Below are 25,275 nucleotides of genomic sequence, written 5' to 3'. Positions count from 1 at the left end.
AATCATTAATTTCAACTCTGTATCTGGTAGATTGCTAGCCTCCATTTTATTTAGTTATTTTTCTGGAGTTTTCTCCTGTTTTTTTTTTCATTTGAAACATGTTTGTTTCCTCATTTTGGCTGCTTCTGTGTTTATTTCTATGTATTAGGTAGATCTGCTATGTCTCCCATTCTTCACTTGGTGGCCTTATGTAGTAGGTGCTCCGTGGGGCCCAGTGGCACAGTCTCCTTGGTCACTTGCTCTGGGTGCTCCAGGAGTGTCCCTTGTGTGGATTGTGTGTGCCCTCCTGTTATAGTTGAGCCTTGATTGCTATTGGCATGTCAGTGGGTGGGATTGACCCTCAGGCTAATTGGCTGTGGGGTTTGGCCACATCCACATCTTATGAGCTGCTGTGCAGGGGGCTTACCCCACTGGATGGGATTTGCCCCAGGGGGCTCTGGTGTCTGTTGAAACTACCCTTTGTGTGTGCCACTTATGGGGCTAATTGGGCAGTGTTGTTCTGTGGTCTGAGGCCCACCTCCAAGTATGTTGATTCCGGGGCCTCTTTGGAGGGGTTCTGGTGCAGGCCCGCATCAGCCACTTCCTGTGACTGGTCGGGGACTACCTGGTCAGAGCTACAAAGTGATCCGCAGTTGGTCTGCACTTGGAGGTATGTGGAGAGGCCATGCTGTGAACCTAGGATGTCTGCCACCAGTACCAGGTCTGGGGTAGCTCTGTCTGCAAAACCCAGGGCACCCTGAGACCTGCTACCACCTGCCCAAAACATTTTCTTTTCTTGACTGTACTGGCAGATGATAATATGTAAGATGTAATCCTTGGCATGGAGGAACACAGGCCACCTGCTTAGGATTGGCGTTAACTTTCCCCAAATGTGCTTGTTAGCACTTGCCAGTACCACCATCTGAGTCAGGAGTTTGCTTTCTGGGAAGGTTTTCATCTACTGACTCAATTTCTTTAATGGTGATAGGATTATACAACTTTCTTGTTTCTTCTTGAATGAGTTTGGCAAGTTTTTGTTTTCAAGGAAATTGCCCATTTCATTAAATGTACCAAATATTGTGGCATGAAATTAGTTTATCATTTTTTCTCTTTTAATGTCTGCTTCTGCAGTAAGATTCAGGTTTTCAATTCCTATTACAATTACAATACCTCTCTCTCTCTCTCTCTCTCTCTCTCTCTCTCTCTCTCTCTCCCCCCATATCTGCACATACATACTCTGACTGTATTAGTCTCATAAGAGATTTGTCAGATCTACTACTCCTTTCAAAGAACCACTTTTTAGCTTTGTTGATCTTATCTACTATGTTTCACATTAATTTAATTTGTTTCCATTTTCCTCTCTGACAAGAAATGTGGCAATGAATGTCCTTATTCCTGTCTTTTAATGTACACTTGCCAGTGTTTGAGTGATGACTAGACTTAGAATTGCTGGAGTGTAGGGTGTGCATATGACTAAAGATTCAACTTTATGATGTTTCCAAATTACTCTAAAAATTTTATATTATTTTATACTGTCACCAGAAGTATTCTGGATTCCCTAAAATCCCGTGTAGCACTTTGTATTGAAGGACTTAAAATCTTGTCATTTTGACTCATCATTTGACTCATCATTTTGATGAAAATAAAATGTTGCCATACTGTTATTTTAGTTTCCTTTTCCTTAATGGTTAGTAAGACTGGCCAGTTTTTTCCTATGTTTATTGGCCATTTCTGAATCTACTTCTGAACTGCTTACTCGTGTCTTTGCGGTATTTATTTTTTTTATTTTTGTTACCATTTTCTTGCTTAGGTGATTTCACATATTTATATTTTTGGTACCAGTGTTTGAAATGCATTAACATTTTTGTCATTGAAGTATAGCCTATATATACAAAATGCATGAATCATAAGTGGAGAAGCTTGATGGATTATCAGAGAGTGAACACACCTTTTAATTACTCCTTCCACCAAGGCCACGAACTAAAACATTGCCAGAATCTCAGGATGTCCACTTCTGCCATCTTCCAAAATCAGTGTTTCCCTAGTTCCCAAGATAACCACTCTCCTGACTTATAATATCATAGATTAGTTTTGCCAGTGTGTGAACCTGATTGAAATTGAGTCGTGTTGCATGTAGTATTTTGGGCCTTGCTTCCTTCCCTCAATAGTAAACTTGTGAGAATCATCTATGCTGTTGCAGGTCACTCTCATTCATACATTTTTATTGCTGAATAGTGTCGTATTATCATTACCAAAGATTTGAACTGTTTCCAATTTTTGGCTATTAGGAATAAAGCTGCTATGGACATTCTTGTATGTGTATTTTGGTTCACATATACATGCATTTCAGTGGGATATTTATGGAAGAATGAACTGGTTAGGTCATAGAGAATATGGTTAAAGTGCATAGAAAATGCAAAAGTGTTTTCCAAAGTGGCTGTGCCAGTTTGCAGCCCCAGCAGCAGAGCATAAGAGTTATTTTTGCTTCAGATGTCTGACAACACAGGGTATTATCAATCTTTTTAGTTTGGATAGCTGGATAATCATATCCCATTTTGGCTTCAATGAACATTTCTCCTTTACATTTGCTTGTCATTGGATATGTATGTAGTATATGTGTATGTGTATGTATATATGTATATATATTTGATGTTCCTCTTAAAGTATCTTATCTGCTTTGCTATTTATTTGTCCTGTCCAGGGACTTCTAATTTTTTTCTGTAAAGACCCAAGTACTAACTAAATACTTTAGGCATGTGGGTCAAATGGTCTCTGTTGCAACTACTCAACACTGTTGGGTAGTGAAAACAGGTATAGACAATGCAGAAGTGAAATATTAGGTTGGTGCAAGAGTAATTGCAGTTTAAAAGGTTAAAAATAATTGGGGCGGCCGGATGCTCAGTTGGTTAGAGCTCAAGCTCTGAACGAAAGGGTTGCTGGTTCAATCCCCACATCTGCCAGTGAGCTGCGCCCTCCACAACTAGGTTGAAGGACAACTACTTGGAGCTGATGGGCCCTGGAGAAACACATTGTCCCCTAATACTCCCCAATAAAATTTATTAAAAATAAATAAATAAAAAATTGCAAAAAAATTCAATTACTTTTGCACCAAGCTAATAAATGTGTGTGGTTGTGTTCCAATAACATTTTTTAAATAAAAAAACAGGCAATGAGCCAGGTCCAGCCCAGTGTACATGGTAGTTTCTAGTCTTGTCTGTTTTTTATTGATTTGTAGTAGTTCTTTGCATATCTGGTATGAGTAATTGATAGTTATATGTATGTGTTGCACATACCGTGTTTTCCTGAAAATAAGACCAGGCCGGACCATGAGCTCTAATGCATCTTTTGGAGCAAAAATTAATATAAAACCAGGTCTTATATTATATTATGTTATATCAGACCAGATATTATATATTATATTATATTATAGACCCGGTATTATATTATATTATATTATATTATATTATATTATATTATATTATATTATATTATATTATACTATACTATACTATACTATACTATACTGTGTTACATTATATTATGTTATATTATATTCCCGGTATTATATTATATTATATTATATTATATTATATTATATTATGTTACATTACATTATACCCGGTCTTATATTATATTAAAATAAGACCGGGTCTTATATTAATTTTTGCTCCAAAAGATGCAGTAGAACTGATGGTCTGGCTAGGTCTTATTTTCCGGGAAACATGGTATGTTCTTCTAGGCTGTGGTTTATCTTTTCATTTTGTAATGTGGTGTGAGACTTCTTAGTTTTATTATAGTCTAATTTATTAATTTTTCCTTTGTGATTTGTACTTTCTGTGACCTGTTTCTTACAACCAGGTCAGAAGGTATTTTCCTAGGTAATCTATAATTTTCATTGTTTTTCTTTTTCCATTGATTTTTAAGTGTGTGATGACAGGTGAGGTCAAATTTTATTTTTTTCTGCATGGGTTTATATATAGTTCACCTATTCTTTCTTCATTGCTTTGCATGCCACCTCTGGTTTAAATAAAACGTTATTGGTCTATGGATCCGTTTCTGAACTCTATGCTGTTCCATTGTTTGATTTGTTCATCATTGTATTGATTTTTATGGTGTTAGGTAAGTCTTGTCAGTTTTGTATCAGTCCTGTAGCTTTTTCTTCTTAAGTGTTGCCTTGGCTATCCTAATTCCACTACTCTTACACATATTTTGTAATCAGCTTATAAATTTTCACAGTAATACTGCTGGAACCTCGACTGGAAATTGCATGGAATTTATATGTCAGTCTTGATATCCAGTAAAAGTACTTTTCTCACTTAGTTCTCCTTTGAGTGTTATTACCTTATTATTTGTGGCCTTCTAAAGTTTTATGTAAACTTTAGAATCAGTGTGTAAATTTCACAAAAAATACTACTTTGTATTTTAATTGTAATTGCAGTATATCTATCAATAAATTTAGCAAAGATTAATATCTTTACAATTTTGAATCTTCTAAATTATAAACATGGTATTTCCCTGCATTTTGGTTTTCTCTAATTTTTCTAATTTAAATATGGCAGTGTTTTTATGGAGTCAATTGTTTCTCATGAAATGTGAACAGAATCATCTCATGATCTTGAAAATAGCTCTTTTGCTCCTTTCAAGGTAAAAGGTATTTTTCTCTGAACACTTTTAGAATTCTCTCCTTGTCTTTGGGTTTTAATAGTTTACTCTGGTGAGTGGAATTGTTGGTTTCTTATTATATATTCTGCATGGGCTTTGTGTTGCTTTTTGATATTGTGGCTTGATGTCTTTTTTCCCCATCATTGTTATTTTCTCAGTCATTAATTCTTCCAATATAGCTTTTACCTTATTTTCTTTTTCATCTTCTTTTGGGACACCAAAAGAATATATATTTAATCTTTTAAAACAGCATAATTTTCATGTCTCTTATGCATTTTCCTTATTTTCAATTGTTTTGTGTGTATGTGCTCCAAAGGGATATTTCTTTCAGATTTGTTTTCCAGTTCACTACTTTTATCTTCAGCTTTGTCTCACATTCTATTAAACTCATTAGTTTATTCCTTAATTTTAGTTACTAGAGTTTTCAATCCTAGAATACTTATTTGTTCTTTTTCTTAATTTATAGACATGGTTGAATTTGTCCATCTTATCTTTTAATTTCTTGACCAAATTAAACATAATTATTATAGAGTCCATATCTGATAATTCTATTACTTGGTTTCCCTGTCTGTCTGCCATTTCTCTTAGGTGTAGATCGCATTGTCTTATCTCCCCATAGGATTGGTTATTTTGGCTTGAGTGCCAGACATTAAATCTGAAAACTTGTAGAGTTCGTTTGAGTCTCTTTATATTATAATATTCCTGAAGAGAGAATTTACCTTTGCTTCTGGCCGATTAAGTATACTTGATTATTTTCACTCCGTGGCCAAAAGACAATTTTAAATTGTTGTTTTAGAGGTTCAGCCAAACTCTGTGGCCATTTATGATCCCAAGTGAAGGCCTGAGAGTTCTTTGGGGCTGTTCCTCATTGGCGAGCCCTGACTCTAACTTCTGTCCCCTGAACCCATGTATCTCTCAAAAGCACTGTCTTATCAGTCTATCAGGCCATCACCTTCAGAATCATTTAGGATGGTTAGTTCTAAACACTTACTTTGCCATTAGAGAAAAACTCATCTTGATGAACCTTTCAAAGACATCTTTATAGACTTTACATCTACCACCTGTACCTTCTCTACTTGTGAAGATAATACTGGGCACTTAGGAAATGTTTAGTAAATATGTACTGAGTTGATGAATGGACTCTAAGTTCCTTCTGCTTCCCAATATTTTTCATTTTTCTTATCAACTTTAGGCCAATGAACAAAATTAGAATGGCACATATTCAATATCTGCTGTGTATCAGGACATATAAAATGCATCTTGCATATTCTACCTCATTATTCTCTTAGTAATGTTGAGACAGAGTAGTTATACACATTGAGACATAATAGTTATACACATGACAAAGTCCAGATTGTGGCTTGGAGAACTGAAAAGTGGTCCTTGAAACTGAAGAGGTTGTGGAGGAGAAGTTTCGGGTATTAAAACATCCATTCTTACAGACAGTGAAGCATCCACACTTGGAAAAGCAATGATGTCTCCCCTTTTTTTTTTTTCAATTCCAAATTACTCCTCAGTACCATGATTTCTGCCCCATTGCTGTGCTGAATCTATACTTGCTGAGGTTACTACTGGCTTACCAGCTGCCAAATCTAACATTCATATTCAACCCTGATCTTGATCTCCTTGGGGCATCCATCTCTCCTGAACATTCCCACTAGTTAAGAACTCACTCTTCTTTCTACCTGACACTCACTCACTCTTTATCTCTGTTCCCCAACCCCATTGCATTCTCATCCTCTATGCTTGGGTCTTAGATTTTAGGATTTCAATTTCAGCCATGGTTATCTTCTGTTCTTGCTTTGATTACATTCAGATGGATGGCTCATAGAACCATCCATATACAGATGGCTACCACCTCTCTTTCTGCCACTTTGATCTTTCTCTCAACCACCAGATACTTTGTCAACAGCGTAATATATATTCTACTTCAGCATTCTCATCTCTGTAGCTCACCAAAGTCACCATGTTTAGAACCACTTTAATTTTACTCCCAAATCTGATCATTCTCCTATCTAACTATACCATTACATATCCAAGGTGGGACCACAGAAGTCCTGTTCCCTCTCCATATTCCAAATTTGTCACTAAGTTCTGTGGATTGGAATTACCTAAAATTGTCTTTGTGTTCCCTTCTTGCTGTTACCACTGTACTGCCTTAGTTCATGCTTTGCTTAGCCTAGTTTATGGAAATAACTTCCTAGTTTTTGGATTGCCCCATCTTTAATCCTTTCCCACACAACAACTAGATAGATCATTCTCAAAAACAAATTTAATCATCTTATTCCCTTTCTTAAAAAGCTTCAGATGTTCTTCCCTCTTTCATGTTTTTTTATGATTGAGCTGCGGCTACTCAACAATAGAAACATAGAAAGAGAGGCCCAGAGATTGCATCTACCAAGCCCATCCAGGGCAGAGGTTTCCACAGTCCAAAGATTTAAGGTTTTTGTTTGTTGCTACTCTGGAGAAGGCAACATCACATTATCAGTGTCTGATGTCTTCATTCATCTGGCTCCTAGTAATTCCCATTCTATTTGGTAAGCAGTTGTCCAGTTATAATTTAGTTTGCCAGTTAGGGTGTTTACAAACAAATAACGCAAGACTTCTAGAAAGTTGTAGTTCATGTTGTAAGTAAGCAAATGCTTATTCTGGCATTATTGAGTTTCACCTTTCAGAATTGATTTGTTTACACGATGGCAGAGAATGAGGTCTTATGCTGAATTGTGGCTGGCTCATTAAGGGGACAGCTCAAAACTTGGGCAATCAAATCTTTATTTATAAATTTGGGGTTTGCATGTTTGTCTTCTCTGTTATAATGATTGTGAGTTTCCAGGTGTCAGGGACCGCATCTTATCCCTGCATGGCCAGGGCCTCTCACAGTGCTAGCAAAGAGCAAGTCTTAAATGTTTGAATAAATGAAATGGACTCAATTATCCAAGAAGTCATTCTATAGAGAGGAGCTTCCTGAAGAAAGAGGGAGAGGTTGAAGACAGAGTTCTGTCTGTGAGATGGAAGAAATGGCGATTAGCATGAAAATGTGAGCTTCTGACAGGACAGGTGAATGGTGAGGCTTGCCCTAAGGATGTTTCCTGAGGATGACAAGTGAGAAAGGCAGCCCTAAGATGACCCAGTCTTCAAGTCAGTTTGGTGAGGCGATGTCCTTGTTGATGCAGTGGAGGCATGGGAGACGTAAGAAGTGACATGACATCTGCTGTCCGTAAACCTGGTCAGCATATTTTGGTTATGGCTCAAGTCACCAAACAGAATGTTGAGGTGAGTTATTGTGGACCTCTGGAAAGCCCAACATTCGATAGGTACAGGTGCTATTGGGCCTGTAGCATAGTGGAAGTAGTCATTATTCACCTGGGCTTGCCATCTTGGCAAAGGGGCCTGGTGCCATTACACGCTGGTCCATTGGGAAAGATGGGCCCCTGTACGCGGAGGACCTTTCTGCCTGTTCACGTCCTCCTGTCAAACTCCTTATGGCCCAGTCTTACTCCTCCAGGAAGTTTTCCTTCCAGCTTACGTAGGCCTCTGTCCACTCAACTTTTATTAAACTTAACATTTACCCCAATCATTTTATCCTGTTAAATTTTTTTTGTCAGCTCTTCTGGATATATATATATATATATAAATATATATATATATAGTGTTCAGTTAGGTTATAAACTACCTGGTGTTTGGGACCTGATGATTTCTTGCATCCCCTCACAGTTGATAAGATGATACTAGGTAAGAATGTAACTGATACCCAACATATTTTTTGAATTGAAATGTTTTTTCCTTTTTTTGTGTGTATTTAGGACTGTAAAGAGATTAAAGGAGAGCGGTTTACTAACTGGGGAATAAAGCTTTCAGTGAACAATGTCTCAGCAGAAGACAGAGGGAACTATACGTGTCAAGCCAGACTGATACACGCAGGGAGAGAATACACGGTTTTAAATAGAATTACTGTGAATACCAGTAAGTATGCTCATACCCACTGCCTGGACTCCTCTTGGCTTTGCGTTATATGGCTCTCCGACTGAGAGAAGTGATTCTTGACCTTGATCTTCCTGAAGGTTAGCAGGCTCTCAAGCTGGTCATCACTAGAATCAGGGCAGACAGAGTGAGGCAAAAGGACATGAGCAGTTTTGTTTCCTCATCTGAAAAGACAGAATACTCAAAACTCTCAGTTTATTTATAAAAATTAAATGAGATCACATATGTAGAGTAGCTATTAGGGTGCCTGGCCAAGTGTAGGTATTCAGTAAGTGATGGATATTAGGAATATTACTCTATTTCCCTCCACCCTCACTGGTGTTACTCTTCTGTGGGCCATTCCAGCTTTGACTTCCCCTGGCTCAGGCACTGCAGAGTTGAATGTCTCTGGAATTGGTTCCAGGATGCCCAGTGCTCATGAGATTTTAGTTCTTGAACATATGACCTAGAGATTTGAAAGCAAACTCTTAGGGATAGAAGAAACCCTAAAAATAATTTAGCTCAAGCCATTAATTTTACAAAGGTCTGGGAGGTGAGTGACCTATGGAAGCTTTCAAAGTTGGTTAGTGACAGAAACAGGGCCAGAACTCAAGCCTTCGGGGCCCAGGCAAGCATTTTTCTTCTAAACTTATTCAGCAAGGATGTTGTCTTTCATTTTTACTTGTTTGTCTCTATGTTGTCTTTCACTCTATGTTGTTTTTCACTTTTACAATTCAACTATTTCTGGTTTAAAAAATATGTGTTTATGCAATGATATTTTGTCATACCATGAGTTTTGTTTTTGCTTGACTAATGTTTGCTCTGTGCCATTTTTAATGCTATTATCACATTAAAGTAATTGGGAATGTATCATGTGATTCTAACACAATTTCGTGTGGATACGATTTTTTTAGGAGAAAATGTTGGACACAGAGGAAGAATCCCTAAAATAATTTACCCAATAAACAATACAATTGAAGTACAACTTGGTAAGTAAAGTTACAGGAGCCACTGAAATCACTAAGGGGAGAAATCCATATGTCCACATACCCTAGTGAATGTTTTGAATTTCAAGGATGAAGACAAATTCTATACACATCCACTTTCCAGCTTTGGATGTACCTGAGCTCATCAGGGGAGGTATCAAAATTCAAATCCAGAGACCTGAAGCCCGAGGAAGTTGTGGTATCAATCACTATGAGTTGAAATGATTAATGTAAATCCAGTTATGCAAAGGCAATGAAAATGTGAAATAATTCCTGAAAGAGATGATATTACTATGATGTTGATCAAGCATTCTAAGTTACGTTTTCTCACACTGGAAAGTATATTAAAAGAGTAGGGAAAGTTATCATGTTATATTTCTTATTTTACATAGGCAGGGATCAGTAAACATTGCCTGAGTTTCTGATCTAAGTGGAGAAAAAGGAGCTCCAATTATTTTTTACAATTAAAGGTAATCACTGGTAAAATAAAAGCATGTTGGATACTTTCTGAAGAAAAAAAGGTAAATCAAACAAAGTTCTTGTTAAAAGACAAATGCTTGGGTTGAGTCTAATATTGAAATCTGATTACATGCTGTCTTAAAAGGTATAGATCTAAAAATTAATGATCTAGAAGATTAAATATAAAATTGAAAGCAAGATATATCTTGCAAAAATTAACACAAAGAAATCAGATTGGCAATATTAATCTTTCAATCTGATAATATATCTTTCAATGTAAAAAATTTGGTGACAAATTGAATCATTTGATAGTAATAAAAATTATAATACCTTCCAAAATAAAAAAAAATATGTATATGTGTATGTTAAATAGCAGTGCATCAGAATATATAAAGCTGAAACTCTCAGATATACAAAAAGAATGCAATAAGACAATATGATTGTTTCAATTATAGTGGGAGATTTTAGCATACTCTGGCTTTCACACATTTGCTAGTCAAATAAGGATCTAAAAGAGTCTAGTAATATAATAAGAATAACATATTGAATAAACCACACTCATAAACATCTATGAAAAACTCAGTCTCAAAAGAGGAAATTACGCAGACCATATGGTGCAATCACAATGGACTAAGTCTAGAAACTTAAGTCAAAAGAATGAGAAACCCCACAAAAATAAAATTCACTAATTGTAAATATTAAATAACAACAAATTAACCTTCTAATGATTTGTTTTGTTGGTTAGATTTGATCCAAAGCCATAGTTACAGATTATTTAGAAAATAATGGCAGTAAAAACATACCAGACTTCATAGAATGTGACCAATGCTGAACTCAAAACAAGTTTATCTTTAAATATCATTATTACTATTAATTAGTATAGAAATAGTTCAAATACATAAACTAATCATTTAACTCTATAAAAAGGTCAACTAAATAACCCCATGGAAGAAAATAACAAAGATAAAAGTGAAAAAATAAATGGTAAGTTCCAGAATTAGTTCTGGGATAGAAGTGTGCAGGGCAGAGAAGACTCAATAAAGGAGACAGGGAAACCTCCAGCAAATCTAATGCCCCAAATATAGAGAAACTCAAATATAAAAGATATAAATGAGAAAGCTTATAAAGCAACAAGTGGAAAGAGATAAGATCTGTTTAAAAGACTTCAGATCTTCTTTTAAGAAGAGGCCTTATAAACATTCAAGGAAATAATAATGCCCACAATAGAGGATATTTGTCTACCTATCACTCACCAGGTGACTACTCCAGTGGATTTCATAAACACCTAGAGAAGATAAGTATACCTGTTACTATCTCTCTTAATTAACTTTATTCCCCTTTCCATCTTTGACAATTCTAGCCAATGTGTTCAGAAAATAAAGAGACGGGAGATGTAGGCCTTAGAAGAGGAAGGTAAACATATAATTGGTTTAAATGATCTATGGATGTATACTTGGAAATTCTAAGAAAATTCTCTGAAATAGTATAATCACTAGCAATTGTTCAGTATTATATGTATTATTCCAATACAAAATAAACTTCCAAAGCTAATAGCATTTTTATATGCCTGAAATAATCACATGTTATGTAGTTGGGGAAAATGACATTCATAATTGTAATAAAATTACAAAATATTAAGGAATAAAATGATCAGGAAATGTGAAATGTCTGCCTAAATAAAGATACTGCAATATTTTAAGCCTGGACCTTAAAGAAGATGAGTTTTAGTGAATTTTCTTACCATGTTCCTAAACGGAAATGCTTGATATCAAAAATAGGTTATTTTTCCCAGAATAATACATACATTTAATATAATACCAATTATATTTCATTGAATGTCCTGAAAGTTGACAAAGCATTTCTGAAATTTATGTCAAAAATGCTGGAAAGAGTTAGCAAACAAATAATTGAATAGAAGAGATAAAGAGAGACCTTTTCTAGTATATATTAAAGTGTATTATAAAGCTACAATAAGTAAATACTGATAGTATACAAATACACAGATTAAAGTAACATAACAAAAACAATGAACAGATGCTAGGATATACAGGAATTTAGTAAAAGAGATTTGTAACACTTAAAAATGTGTAAGAAAAGAGAAATGTAGTATATAAGTTATGTTAGTATAACGTGATAAATTTGAAGAATATGTAGTTCATTCTTTACCTTATATCAGACACAAAAATACATTTGTGAGGAATTGAAGAAATACATACAAAAATAAAACACAAAAGTGACAAGAAATAAAGATTAATTTTTATCTCACTTCAGAATGACGTACATTCTAAACGTAAAATCAGTGGAAGAAATAACAAAAGATCAAAAAATTAGACTAGCATAGAAATGTAGGTGTCTTGTATAAATAAATAATGGTAAAGTTAAAATGTGAATGACAAACTAGGAGAGAATGTTTGGAACAGAGATAACAAAAAATAGGAAATATCATTTCTATATAAAAATACCAACAAATCAAGGAAAATGAATAATCCAAATGAGGCAAATACATAATTTATGGAAGAAAAAAACAACCAACAAAAAATGAAAATAAATTCATCTGCAGCAAAACAAATGTACATAAAGCACAGATATGAAATTGGTAAGGAATAATGTATATATAATACCAAATATTAGCAAGGGTAAAATAAAGGGTGTTCTGAATTATTACAGATAGTAAATATGAGAAATCTCTTTAAATCATATGTGTTGAAAACTCTCCAAAGGTCCCCCATCTCACTCAGAATAAAATGCAAAATCCTCATGTGCCCAACATGGCCGTCCATGGTCCCCTTCTCTATTTCCAGTGTGCGTGGAGTGCTCTCCCCCTATCATTGCCCTTTTCACTTGAGTGCTCTGCCTTGGACCTACTGGTCCACTTGCTATTCCTTGAACATGCATGGCACATCTACGCCCCAGTCTTTGTACGTGCTGTTCCCTCCACTTGAAATGCTCTTCTCAGATATCCCCATGGTTTGTTCCCTCACTTCCATCAGGTCTCCAATGAATGTCATCTTATCTGACTACCTCATTAAAATAGCGTATCTCACTGTCACCATCACGCTCTATCCCCTGAAAGTCCCCTATTTCTCATAAAAGTACTTATCACTATCTCATGTATTTTGAACTTCCTTGTGGTATCTCTAATTCTATATGAATCTGTTCCTTAAGAGTAGGTCTTTTTCCTGTTTTGTTTCCTCCTGAATCATCGGTGCTCAGAACCATGCCTACAACATAGAAGATGCTCAAGAAATTGTGGCTAAATAGATAAATAAATGAATGGATTGGCATAAACTTTGTAGAGGAAAATGCCAATATATATTCAGAAACTTCAAAGGTGTATAACTTTGGACTCATTAAATTCTAGATGGTAAACCACATGCACCAGAAATGGGTCCTCAGAGCATCAGATATAGAAATACCAGGTACATATATATTTTTTTAAATTGTGCTTACTCTGCTCAAAGAAGGAAAAGACATAATAAAGTTTTCAAAAGACAATTGGAAACTTTATAAAAGGGACATATCAAACTTGAAAAAGAACAAATAAAAACTTCAGATAAATACAATAACCAAAATCAAAAACTCAATGAAATGTTTAATAGCATATAAGATATATTTGGGAAAAAAATAAACTAAAATATAGGTCAGGTGAGAGCACCTAAGATTAAGCACAGAAAGACAAATAATGGGAAACATAGAAGTGAGTTAGTGAAAGAGGATACAGCGAGCTAGCATATATATAATTACAGTCCCAGAAGAAAGAGCAAAGAGAAAATGGAACAGAGGCAATATTCTTTAAGAAAGAATGCTGAGAACATTGCAACATGATGGGAGACATCAATTCAAAGATTCTGGAAACTAAAAAGCTCAGCAGGAAAAATTTTAAAACCTACATGAAGGTATACCATCGTGAAACTGTAGAAAGCCAAAACAAAGGAAAAACATATTAAAAGTTAAGGGGGAAATGCCTTCTTTGTGCAATAGTAAGAATACTTCTTGAATTTTTAACAGAAACAATGGAGGTTGTGTATTGAAAAGAAACTACTAATTGTATAATCAGTGAAGCTATGACAAACTAAAAATGACAAAATATGTCAACCACAGTGCTATCCAAAAGAACATTATTACCAAGAAAAATTCCAGGTCAATCTCATGACCTGGAATAAACACAGGTGAAGAATTCTAAGCAAATTATTAGGAAATTGATTTTAACAACATGCATAAGTGATGATACATTGTGATGACTTTGGGCTTGTATGAAACAATGCAAAGTTGTTTCACATCAGATAATTCATTGTTTTATTTTGCATTAACAAACTAAAGATGAAAAATAATCTACTTAACCTCAATAGGTAACTGAAAAGTCACTTAGAAGACAAGTATTAGGAATTCATTATTTAAAAAAAGATCGAACTCTTAAAACTAGGAATGGAAGGGAATATCCGTAATCTGATTTTTTAAAACCTACAGAAGCAACACACTGAAGACTGAGATATTGTGCATCTTTCCTTTGTTTCAAGGAAGAAGACAGTCAAAATCACAAGATTTTAGTTTTTGCAGAATTTGATACATTGACTATAATGGTATGCAAATTGGTATGCAAACATTGTATGCAAATTCAAAATTGAAAATAGTCAAGACTCTTAACAAAGAAGAACTGGATGGGAGGACTTGTGCCACCAGATTTCAAGATTTATTAAAAAGCTATAGTAATTTAAGCGGTTTAATACTAGTATGAGAACAGACAATGGAATAGAATTGAAGACCCAGAAGTAGATCCCCACAGGAAGATACTTGATCTTGACAATATTGACACTACAGAGAGGTAGGGAAACTTCAATAAATGGTACCGGACAATTGGATGTAATACAAAATTAAATGGAACTTGGCCCCTTTCTCATACTATTTATACAAATAATTTCAAGTGAACTGTAGACCAAAATATGAAAATCAAAACAATAAATTTCTAGAAAAACACCTTCATGATTTGGGGCAAGGGAAGATTTTAAAAAAAATAAGAGCATACAAAATGTTAGATTTGAAGGAAAAAATTTATAAGCAGGACTACATTAAAAATAAAAACTTCTGTTTATTAAAATACATTAAAAAAATAAAAAAACAAGCCACAGAGTGGAAAAAGATAGTTGCAATAAAGTGAACAGAGGTCTCATACCCCTGTGTACTATGAAAACTGCTCCAAAGTAAAGAGGAAAAGACAATCTAATTTCTTGAGGAAGATAGACAAAACACTTGGACAGACAGTTTACAACAGAGGGTACAAACATGGCCAATCAAAGCATAAAAAGGTGTTCGACCCAGTGCAATGAGGGGAAATGCAAATTAAATTCACAGTGTGATCCCAGGACACACACCAAGATGGCTAAAACCAAATAGACTGATGATACCATGTGTTAAGTATGTAAAGTGACAGGAACCTCCCCTGTTTTGCCTTGTAAGATTATTTTGAAGAGACGAAGACTGAAGGAGAAAAATGTGTATGAAACACTTTGTAAAAAGTAAAACTCTTTGCTATGGTTACCAAGAGTAGAAGTAGCATTTGTGTCCCTGATATTGTGGAAAACATTGGTCAGAAGCTGGCAGCACACACGTATCTCTTTACAATAGACGCCCTGCAAGGCCACTTCTCCCTTAGGATCTCTGTCCAGGGAGAGAATAAAGTAGGTTAACATTGACCTCAGGAGTGTATTCTTGGTAATCAAAAGAGAGTCAAGGCTCAAAAGCAAGGGGCATTTAATAGACAGGTCATTGTGGTAGAATTTTCATGTAATATTTGTGAATTCAATTTTTATAGGCTCCAGCCTTGTTGTAAACTGCAACATAACCGACACGACAGATAATACGAACCTACGATGTTGGAGAGTCAATGGCACTTTGGTGGATACTTACTACGAAGAATCCAAACGAATTCGAGAAGGAATCGAGTAGGTGTTCTGTTTTTCTGGCTTCTCCAAAAGCTAATGAGAATTTCTCCATTTAAGTGATTTTGGTGTTAGTGCTGCTCTTTCAGATGACTCTCACTGCCTCCTCGTCACTCCTTTTGACTTTGTCTTTCAAAGATCTTCATAGATCTTCACAGTGTGTGTGAGTAAGCTGCTGGTTCACAGAAGCATGGCATGCTCAGATGATCAGTTCCGCTATGTCCTGGTTAAAGACGAGGCCTGAAGTGAAGTATAGCCTTCAGACAACAAGATGGATTTCTGTCAGCTACTACTTAAAACTGGTCTCATTCCTACCTTTGTCATATGATAAACCACAGGCCTTCAAGGCTTAAATAGCAAAACAGACAGTAACACAGGAACTCTTAGGGGAAAACAGTGCATAATTATTAGCCGATTGAGGGTACAAACCCAATTTAAGGTGGTATAAATTGAGTGATATAAAATAAAACTTATGAAGTCAGTGGGCAAAGGAACTGGGAGGAAGAGAGGAAGGCCGTTTAGGGCTGAGGATGGTGTCTGTAAATAACAGAACCACATTTCCTTGTCACTGTCCAGAAGATAATGCAAATTTGTAACTACACAACGCACACACCTCACTGAGTCACTCAGTGAAGTATCTGTAGGGTAAAATCCTGGTCTAACGTGCTCTCTAGGAAAGAACCTTGTTCTTCAGGCTAGAGTTTATAAAATATGTTGGGTGAAATATGACTCATGTATTAATGATTAGCTCTTTTCTTTTATAGAATCCCCACTTCTTTTCCGGAATATAAGTTTTACACTGTGGACATAACCTTCTTAGAAGTGAAAATGGAAGATTATGGCCATCCTTTCACGTGTCATGCTGGTGTGTCCGCAGCATACTTTATGCTACAACCCCCAGGTAATGTCCCCATGGGTTATAGACTGCTGAGTGCTCAAAATGATGGTAAAGAAACGCATGTGAAAGACAAGTAGCATTAAATGTTTGGTGGGAGGCAGGAGAATGGTATGAAACAGAGAAACTCGATATGTAATCTAGGGAACAGCTGATGGAATGTCTGATAACATTCTTGCAGTGAGGCTATGACATTACTGTGGCATACTTTGAAAGTGCCGTATCAGAAGTTTTATGCATCAAAATTCCAGAAAACAGATGTGTTCCTTTGTGTAATAAAACCTGATCACTCAATTTTTGGCTTCAAAATGTTTGCAACATGGTGTGGCCTAGGGCAGGTTGTGATAAGCTGTTTAATGAGTATTTTAAAAGTGAAAGTGCTCTGGTAATTCAAAGAAAAAGTGGATTTTCCCTCCCCATCCTCCTTACAGTGGGGCCTGAGGGATGAGGAAGGGGGACTACGAAGGAAGTCATGCATGTGGTGGGTTCTAAGAATGGGGAGTTTCTCTCTTCCTCTCTCCTTCTTCCTTTTTCTAAACTCTCTCCTTCCTAGAGCCTCCTTCTTTGGCAGTACAGGTTTGGGTTGTGGTAAGGAAAAAAGCTGTGCCGTTCCTCTTCTCAGATACGTAGGAAGGAGCATGTTTTCTCCGAGTTCCAGAGAAACTGGTTCTGCTCCTTGGTCATCCCCTGCCCACAGCTTCTTCCATAATCACTCTGCTATGTGCTCACGAAGCTAGAGCAGGATGTAAGCACCCTTTCTGAGGCTGCGTCTCCCAGGCAGGTGCCCATCCTGGGCTTTGTTGACACAGAGAGGCTGAGGTGGGAATCTGGCTCTTGGCCAGTCTTGTAGAGCCAACAGAGGTGGCTTCCCGGGGAGGCAACTGATGGCTCTTTATTTATGACATGAGTCCTGCTGCTCAGTTTGGAGTAACTGCAAAGAGTTATAATAATATTATAATCAAGAATGTGTGGTGGTACCACATGGGCAACTTTCCTAATAATGTGCTCAGCCTTCCCATCTAGAGAATCTAGTGTTGATTCAGTGGAACCTGGCCATGGGTGTTCTAACAACGGTCCTCGTGCAGGAGGAACCAGGCTGTATCTACCTTTGGGTGCTGGGGTTCTGCAGAATTTCCCTCTCATGTACCCAAGAGCACTTTCTTCCCTAAAATTCATGCTTTAGACCAGATTATGCTACTCCCCTATCCATTATCTAACTGCAAAGAAATATTTAAGCAGTTTTCTCATGGACATCTGTACATTTCCATTTACCATTTGTATTGGAATCTGTATTAAGTGAAGTGTGTAATGGACACTCTGTATTATTATCATTTTATTTTTTTTGTTGTCATTTCTAGTGCCAGACTTTCGAGCTTACTTGATAGGAGGGCTTCTCGCCTTCACAGGTGTGGCAGTGTTTTTCACATGCATCTACAACATTTTTAAGGTTGACATTACCCTTTGGTATCGAAGTGCCTTCCATTCTACTGGGACCACGGAAGGTAAGTGTGGGGAACTGCTCAGATGTGGTATTCGCTCATCCATATAATCACTGTAAATATACTTATCGGATTTTACTAGCTTGCCTTTCATGTTGTTGGCAAATGTAGAGGAAGGAGTCTCCCTAGAATGTTCCATACTTGTGAGAAACGATTTGCCCAAGACCACCAGCATTGTTCAATCAAGTCAGGCTTGCAGGCTAGTAGTCACCGAGTGAATAAATACTTGCGAAATGTCAGGACCATATCATTTTCCGGGTCTCCCTGCAACCATTTTAGAATGGTTCTCACACCCACTGGTCTGTGCAAAAGAAGAAAATTGCTCCTGGGGCAAAGTGTTCTTCATCCATGATACACCTTCGGGGCTGCGTGGGCCGAATGTATGCTATGGAGGGCAACTGGCTGTCTGCCGGTACTGCAACACCTAGGACTTGCTGCCTGAAAAGATTTGAGCCTCCGACTCTCAAGTTTAAGGACAGACAGACCTGGGTTTGCATTTGAGTTCTCTACTTATTCCCTGTGTGATCTTGGAAAGGTATTTAATTTTCTTTTCTTTCTTAGTTACGGAATGAGAGGAAGGAAGGGAGGGAGGGAGGAAGGAAAGAAAAAAGGAAGGAAGGAAGGAAGGAAGAATGGAAGGAAAGAAGAGAGGGAAACCAATCCGAGTCTACATCACAGAGTGCAGTGGGAGCAACTGAGTTGAAATTCAGGAAAGCTCCCTGAGAAGGGATCTGGGGCATAGGATCTCCTTGTTGCCTGGAGATCAAAGCCAGCAGCCCGTGCCACTCTGCCCAGGGCTGTCAGCTTATTCTGTAGAGTCTGTGACCTGCCAGCATTACTCAGCACAGAAATGCCTCAGTGTGATCTGAAACTCTGAGGAGCAAGCATTTTCCGTTCTTGTGATTTTAACTCTGGGCTGTATACGAGGTGTGACAATTAAGTGCACAAACTTGCCACTGTGCACTTACTTTGGCAGCACTGTGCAAACAGCTCAGCAAGGCTTCATAACCTTGGCATATCAGTGTCTCACAGCTGTGTTCGTATGGATGTGTGGAAGTGTCTTCCCGAGTGGCCTTCATTACTGTTGCATGTTTTTGTGTGCAGTTGCAAGAATGGCTGAGCTTGAATTAGAGCAACGAACAAACATTACATTTCTTGTTAAACTTGGCAAAAGTGGAAGTGAAATCAGGGACATGTTAGTCCAAGTTTATGGGCATAATGCCATGAAGAAAATGGCAGTATACAAATGGATTAAATGTTTTTCTGAAGGTAAAGAATGTGTAACTGATGAAGAGAGGTCAGGGTGGCCAATAACGAGCAGAATTGACCAAAACTTTGCAAAAATTAATTGAATTGTGTGTCAAAATCATCGGCTGACTGTGAGAAGCATAGCAGACCAAGTAAACATCAATAGAGAACCATTAGAAAAATCTTAACTGAAAATCTTGGCATGAGAAAGGTATGCGCAAAAATGGTCCTGAAGGAGCTCACCAATGAACAAAAGCAAAGGAGAGTCGAAGTTTGCCAAGACCTTTTGGAGAGGCAAGACGATGTTTTGGACCATGTTATCACTGGTGATGAAACATGGGCATATCAATATGATGCTGAAACAAAGTGTCAAAGTGCACAGTGGAAGTCAGCCAATTCTCCACGACCAAAAAGTTAAAATGAAGTCCAAATCAGTCCAAATCAAAAGTCAAAATGATGTTGCTAAACTTTTTGATATCAGAGAGATTATTCATTATGGATTTGTACTAACTGGACAAACAGTTAACCAAGTTTACTATTTGAAAGTGCTAAAAAGACTGTGTGAAAAAGTTAGACGACCTGAACTTTTCGCCAACAATTCATGGCTCTTGCATCACGACAATGCACCAGCTCACACAGCACTGTCTGGGAGGGAGTTTTTAGCCAGTAAACAAATAACTGTATTGGAACACCCTCCCTACTCACCTGATCTAGCCCTAAATGACTTCTTTCTTTATCTGAAGATAAAGGAAATATTGAAAGGAAGACATTTTGATGACATTCAGGACATCAAGTGTAATATGACGACAGCTCTGATGGCCATTCCAGAAAAAGAGTTCCAAAATTGCTTTGAAGGGTGGTCTAGGCACTGGCGTCAGTACATAGCTTCCCAAGGGGAGTACTTTGAAGGTGACCATAGTGATATTCAGCAATGAGGTGTGTAGCACTTTTTCTAGGATGAATTTGTGAACTTAGTTGTCGGACCTCATTTATTGTCTCAGAATGGATGTGATTTATTAAGGCCTTGAAAAAAGTAATAAATCTTCTTTACAGTACTCTAACTAGATGAAAGAAATGAATACAAGACCAAGAGCAGTTCTGTGCAGCTCACATATATGAAGATGCATAAATGTACACCTTTCCAGTTCAGAGAATTACAATGCTAAAAGCACAAGAACAGGGGAAAAGAGTGTCAAGTGCGTTGCATGAGTCCCTGTTACACAGAAGGGTATTGTTTACACTAAGTGCCTGTTTTCCATATAAAAAACACAGTGAGAATTGTTGCTCCCATGTCTGATAAAACATATGTCCTAACTTGGATTTTATTCTACGTTAAATTTTAGAATTCAAACTTGGCAGCTCCTGAGCAACAAAGAAAGCAGCAAACAGTTTTGTTTTGTTTTGTTTTTTGTTTTACATTTTCTGATGACAAAATTCTATTGCAGAGTTCTGGTTTTGCGTGCCCAGTGCAGCCTGAAGAGGTTTGACTGCTGAGGCAGTCTGCTGGATGTGGGGTTTCTATTTGGGGCTGCAGTCCCTGCCGAGGCTCCTCTGTGCTAGCTTCCTGTCTGTGCCTGAGGCCTGGCCTGCGTCTGGTTGACATGAGACTTCAGTGTGGCTTCACTTGGCCTTTCTGACACATAGATGGAAGTGGTTCACCTGCTTTCTGCTTTGACTGACAGGGGCCTACATCGACTTGGGTGGTGTTCCTGGAACTCTGGCCCCCTCACATTTTGTCATCCCTGACTCACTGCAACTCCCAGGAGTGTGAGTGGTGAGTGCGTGGTGAAGCTGTCTGGGAGTGAGGTCAAGCTTATCAGGAAGAGAAAAAAGGAATAGTGAGTCACCCTGAGCTAGGGGAGCTGAGCAGATGCGAGGCTCAGGGAGCGCCACCCTCTGCTAAACTTGGGCTACAGCCCAAATTCAGAACCAGTGGGCTGAGGATTTGGAAATGGGATCTTACAGTCCACTCATGGTTCTTTTTTTTTTTTTCTCTAAATCCAGAAAAGTCTATGAGTACTTTGTGATTACATTCTCGATAGCTCAGTCTCTGAAAACTGTCCTGTAAAACCCTTTCGAGTGTTGGCTTTAACAGTGAGCTAGTGATGAGACTGGAGTATGAGTTGCAGTTACTGTTTTCAGATTTGCTTCCCTGAAGGATAGTTTCCAGACATTTGGGAACAAGTGGAGTAATGGATGGCAAACACAAATGAGGGCAAGGGAGAAATTGTGTTCTTACGACAAAGTAGTTATTTCATAGATTAGTCAGGCTTTCTACGTGATTAGTAGTTACGTGTGTCTCACACAGTTTTACTAAGTCAGCAACAGGCCTGTTTAAAGCACACACGTTCTGGATATTGTCTAATAAGTCACAGGAGGTGTTTTAAAAATTCTCCTGCCAGGGGTACGTGTGTGTACAAAAACATAGGGGTCAGCTTAAAGATCTACTTGGGCGATATGTATATGCCTCACCTTTTTCCAGATAAATTTGTGGAGGATGTTCATGTAGAACAGAATGATTGAAAACAAAAACAAAATAGGTACAGTGAACACAGGGAGACAAAGGAAGAATGGTAAAATAGAGCCAGGGGAGAGTTCATGACAAACGTTTTTAAAGGTGAGCTTCTTTAGAAGTAAATGCAAAAATAATTCTATTGTTCCTGAGAGCACATGGCCTTTTCTGGGACAGTTGTCCAAGAAACGTGTGTGTGTGTGTGTGTGTGTGTGTGTGTGTGTGTGTGTGTGTAGGGAGTCCTCATTTTGAAAGGATGTGGTGCAGGGAACCTTGTGGGCAACAACATTCCATGGTAAATGGAATTGATTTTATGTGGCTTTTTTTTTAGTGTCTTCTATGCATGTCATAAGGCTATAACACCAAACGTCACACAATTCAGTAAAAGCACTTGCACGAAGACCAAATTAATTGTCTGATTTTACCATGGGTCCAGTCTGATTGGGTTTAGAATTTAGCAATATTGTATCAAGCGGAAGTAGACAATTGAATAATTTTCAGGCAATCTTTCATGAACATTAATTTATGTAAATACATTTTTGTATTTTTGCCAACAGCCAACGAGGGTAAATACAAATAATTTAAAATCAAAAGAATGGTTGAATCTCTTTAGAAAATGAAAGGAATTTAGCCAGAACCTGGATAAACTGTCACCCTCCACTATATAGTAGTGAGCTGTGAGTATCTGCCAGCAGTCCCAGTTTTCTCAGAAAACTCTCTAGTAGGTCTACACTTCTGCAAGTTTCTTGATGAAATAGACAGTTGTTTTTGGTGGGGGAGGTGGTGGTGTCCAAATATTCATTATTTGTTGCTATTCATTGGCATTTCCTCAATTGCTGTTCAAGTTACTATAGTTGGGAAACAAATTACCTCAAAACTTCAGAGCAAAATAACAACCATTTATTTTGCCTGTGGAGGCTGTGGGCCAGTAATATGGACAGGCACAGTGGGGATGGCCTGTCTCAGCTCCACGAAGTCTGGGGCCTCAGCTGGAGGACTGGCAGTTGATTTTGGCTGCTGGCTGGTGGCCTCAGCAACTCTCCACAAGGGCCTTTCTAAGCAGTCTCTCCGTGTGATTACCCTGGCCTTCCTCACAGCATGGTGTCTGGCTCCCAAGGGCTAGTGTTTCAAGAACAAAGAGAGGCAGGTCAAAGCCATGGTTTAAGTAACTAAGACCCTGAATTTCTGGTATCAATTCTATCCCATTCTACCCATTCTATTTGTCAAGGCAACTATAGAGTCCTGGCCAATTTTAAGGGATTGGAAATAGATTCCACCTCTTTGTGGGGCCTGGCAAAGTTCTGAAACTCGTGGGACTGGAAATATTGCTGGGGCTATTTCTAGAAAACACAACCAGACGCAGTTGCACAAAACTAATCAGGGGGAAGCTTTGTGAAGTTTCCTGCTTACAGAAAGAGAGGCAGACTTGGATTTGAATCAAAACTGTGAACTTTTTGGGAGAGCTTGGTGAAATCATGCAACTTCCTTACCCCTAATCCGAGGATAGAAATGTGACCTTCACAGTTGACTGTGAGAGGCAGAGCCATGAAGGGCTGGTATGTAGTGACCTGAGAGGACCCTTCAAAACCAGCAGACTAAAGCAAAAAGCAAAATGGCTGCAGCTTGATCTTTTGCTATGTTGGTCAGTATTACAAATTAGTTATTTGAAAGTGATGAAAACCCACTGCATTTGAGGACAAGTCTAGAAGGTATATTTCTACTCAAAAGCTTAGTCAGAAAGAAAAACAAAAAAAGATGAGCAAAAAATTAGAAGCATTTTTATATTTTGAGTTTTTAAAAGGTGGGAGATTCTCTTGCTGTCCAAATTTCTTCTTCCTCTGAGTTTGCACGTTGCACAACAAGGAGTTCCTGTGTCTTAGGGAACCCAGAACACTACCAAGAGAGAACTCACTTGTAAAAATGATGTTTTGTTTTGTTTCCTTCCTTCCTTCCTTCCTTCCTTCCTTCCTTCCTTCCTTCCTTCCTTCCTTCCTTCCTTCCTTCCTTTCTTCCTTCCTTTCTTGTCAATGGTAAAAAAGAGAAACAGATCAAGAAAAGAAATACTAGTGGCAGGGCCTGAGACAGAGATGGCGAGGAACCTGGATGTTTGTTGTAGTTTAGAGAACAAGAAATATCGCATTCACTTGGCAGGCACCGCTATGCTGTGAATAGAGTACCAACCTAACCAACCCTTTTTCATACAAGGACAAATATAATTCTGTTTTTAAATGGGAAAAATTTAATTCTTTCCTAAAAAGTTTAAAAGCATAAGGACTTTATGAAATCCCTTCCCCGCCTCCCATTTTCTCTATCTGTATGTATAGAATCCTCTGGCTTTAGAAAGTCCAGTGTATGAGATTAAATTTTATATAAAAATACATTCACTTATGGAGTGGTGAACTAGCCTAGTGACATTTAAGGCATCCCACAAGGAGTGTTAGCTGGATTGAGTTTTTGCCAAATCTAGACACAAGTTAGTCATCTGTTTAGTTCCTGCCCTATGATTTTGATTTATTAAAAAGCCAAATCTGTTCATGATCTAGAACTTCCCTATCCCCCATATAGATGCCACATCTTTGAGCCTCTGTAAAATCAAGTTCCATTCAGACATCCAGCAGTGCTGATGGAGACCTCAGGTCCTATTTCCAGGTGCTGATGGTAGTGCAGGAGCCAATGAAAGTCCCCACCTTCACACAACTTCCTTTCATGACAGTGTGTGGGAGACTGAGAAAGTGTGCACGTGTGTGTGTATGTGCTTGTGTTACCATTTTCCACTGGACGGCCAGGAACGATGAGCAGAGACCTGAAGTTTGGCAGTGGTTGGTGTGAGAATCATAGGATGAGAAAAGGCTACGTACAAACTCTAAAGTTCTGTACACATTTTAACTACTCTTATTTAGACAAAAACTAGAAGAACACAAAACTTTGCCCTCTTTCATTAGGCTTAGAACCACTCTTATTCAAGTCTGTTCACCAAACAAATTTCCATAAAAAAGGAATAGAAGAGTCTAGCTTTCCTCTCCAGTTCCCATTAGGTTGGCTTTAAATTTTCAGAATAGCCTGGAGCTCAAAAATCACATTTCCAGTGAGATTTACACTCAAAGCTTCTACACCCCCCAAACTTGCTTGGTCATTCATA

The 25,275-nt window shown here is 37.7% G+C and overlaps 1 protein-coding gene across 2 annotated transcripts in view; it reads left to right on the top strand.

Annotated features, from left to right (window-relative positions):
- IL1RL2 (interleukin 1 receptor like 2) overlaps positions 1-25,275 on the top strand; it is a 44,955-nt gene that overhangs the window by 7,732 nt on the left and 11,948 nt on the right. For both annotated transcript variants that reach the window (XM_081067859.1, XM_081067858.1), the window contains 5 exons: positions 8,445-8,604; positions 9,516-9,590; positions 15,856-15,985; positions 16,747-16,883; positions 18,236-18,379. In XM_081067859.1, coding sequence (XP_080923985.1) covers positions 8,445-8,604; positions 9,516-9,590; positions 15,856-15,985; positions 16,747-16,883; positions 18,236-18,379 — 646 coding nt within the window. The remainder of the gene's footprint in view (positions 1-8,444; positions 8,605-9,515; positions 9,591-15,855; positions 15,986-16,746; positions 16,884-18,235; positions 18,380-25,275) is intronic.

Source organism: Rhinolophus hipposideros (assembly GCF_964194185.1).
Source record: "Rhinolophus hipposideros genome assembly, chromosome: 12".
Taxonomy (NCBI): Eukaryota; Metazoa; Chordata; class Mammalia; order Chiroptera; family Rhinolophidae; genus Rhinolophus; species Rhinolophus hipposideros.
This window is presented reverse-complemented; position numbering and strand designations above follow the sequence as displayed.